The following is a 2,142-nucleotide window of genomic DNA, read 5'->3' as shown; positions in this document are numbered from 1 at the left end:
TTAACCACAGCTGTGCTTATATGTTGTGAAATTGCTATAAATTTGACTTTCCTTTTTTTTGTAAAGCACTTATGTTCTCTATAGTAACTATTAGTTCGCATGTCTCTCTACCCTGTGAACTCAATTTAATTAATAGATTTTGAAGTCTCACAACTACACTTTTAGCCTACTTCTATAAGATATAACAATGTTAAGTCTGTTTGTGAATTCTAAGTACTGTATATATATGCACTTGTTGGGAAAAGAATACTTTAAAAGATACTCAGACAGATTGAAAGCCCAAAAATATGTCTCTAAAATATCAGTGTTATATAGGATCTGTCCTCATTTTTGTAACCCAGTGGTTTCTATAGAAGGAATTCTGCAAATGGATTTCCTTGTTTTATTTTTATAACAATGTCAGTCAGAAATTTCTAAATTTGTGATTTAAAAATGCTAGATTGTGCTATAGTACCATTAGATTTAAAATAATTAAAATACATTGCTTTCATTAAAACAGGCTTTCTCAACCTTGGCACTACTGACATTTTGGGCTAGAAAATTCTTTATTGTCGGAAGATGTCCTGTGTGTTGTAGGATTTTTAGCAGCATCTGTCCTTCAGAGGGAGTAGCATCCTAGTGTCTAGTGGGTAGAGGCCAGGGATACTGCTAAAAACCCTATAACGCATAGGATTTTTCAATAAAGAATTTTCTAGCCCAAAATGTCAATAGTGGGACTATAGCATAATATAGAATTATTAAATCATAAAAATTAGAAAGATTGATAACCAAAAATGTCTCTAGACATTGATAAATATCTCCTGAGGGGCAAAGTTACTCTGAGTTGGCAAACATTGCTTTAAAAGAGCTATAAAAATATTTCATTATTTGTCATTATTAGTATATGTTTCTTACCTTTCAAAATTATCAAAGCCAAAGTCTTAAAACCACTATGCACTGAAGTACAGTCATGCACCACATAACAACATTTCAGTCAATGATGAACAGCATAGGTACTTCTGGTATATCTTTTCTATGTTTTGATATCCTCAGTGCTGTATACATGTGCTAATATTTAGCTGTTTAAAAGAACGCACAAACTAAAACTATTCATATTTATCTCAATTAGGCTTCTCATAATAATTATTCTCTATCATTTATCCATATGGCTAATTACAGAAAAGTCTGTACTGTGGAATAAGGAACAGTTTACGAAGTTGTTCATCAGTCAAGAATAATTTTATTGTGCCTTATAGTAAGTGCGATGTTAATATACAAACAATATTAGTTAATGACTTAAAGCTGAAAAATGAATAAGAACTTACAGGTTATGATCATGTTTTCTCTTTATCATAGCAATCATTTGTATGTTTGGATTATACATTGTCAATTTATGATAGCTATTACTGCATTTTTGTAAGTAAAATGCTCCTTAATTCTATAAGTGAATTATATGCTCTGAGAACATCCTTTTATAATATTTTGACAAAATATCTGGCCAAAATTTGCAAGGCCTTATTATAGACTGAATATGGCTGAATTACAAAAATTGTTTTTAATATCCAGTTAATTATTAGAGAGTCTGCCGATATCTCAGAGAACTGTTATTAAAATCAGAATGATGTACTTTTGGTGTTGGTATCCATTTCTAATAGTCATGTTATATCTAGCTTCTGGGTACCAGACCTTCTTTTTATGCACCCTATAACTTGCAATAACTATTGTCCCTTCTTAAATTACTACTAATAATTTGCTAATCTTTCAATATAGGTAATGGATTAGGAATTAGAATTGTTGGTGGTAAAGAAATTCCTGGACATGGCGGAGAAATTGGAGCCTATATAGCCAAGATTCTTCCTGGGGGAAGTGCAGAACAGACAGGGAAACTTATGGAAGGTAAGAATAAGGAATTTTAAAGTCAAGTAAAATGAATGTACTCATATTAAACATATTTTAATGTAATATGCAAATTTTCTCATCCTTTATTGTCTAGGTAAACTTCTCTCCTTATGGTTAATTGTGAAATTTTACTATAGTATTGTAAAAAAAAAAAAGATATGTCTACAAATACATTCATTTTATTTTCAATTGCATTGTCCTTTTGGCAGTTGGCTAGCTACTAGAATATCTTGTTTAAGAAACAATCAACACTTTTTACTGACT

General features: G+C 30.7%; 1 protein-coding gene across 1 annotated transcript in view; it reads left to right on the top strand.

The window, feature by feature from the left end:
• Positions 1 to 1,895, top strand: part of PCLO (piccolo presynaptic cytomatrix protein) — a 94,894-nt gene extending 92,999 nt beyond the window's left edge. Inside the window, 1 exon segment of the mRNA XM_012650117.1 lies at positions 1,750 to 1,895. Within this exon segment, the coding sequence (XP_012505571.1) occupies positions 1,750 to 1,895 (146 nt within the window).
• The last annotated feature ends 247 nt before the right edge of the window (positions 1,896 to 2,142 follow it).

The sequence above is a fragment of the Propithecus coquereli genome, unplaced genomic scaffold, assembly GCF_000956105.1.
Source record: "Propithecus coquereli isolate 6110/MARCELLA unplaced genomic scaffold, Pcoq_1.0 Scaffold312, whole genome shotgun sequence".
NCBI classification, from domain to species: domain Eukaryota; kingdom Metazoa; phylum Chordata; class Mammalia; order Primates; family Indriidae; genus Propithecus; species Propithecus coquereli.
This window is presented reverse-complemented; position numbering and strand designations above follow the sequence as displayed.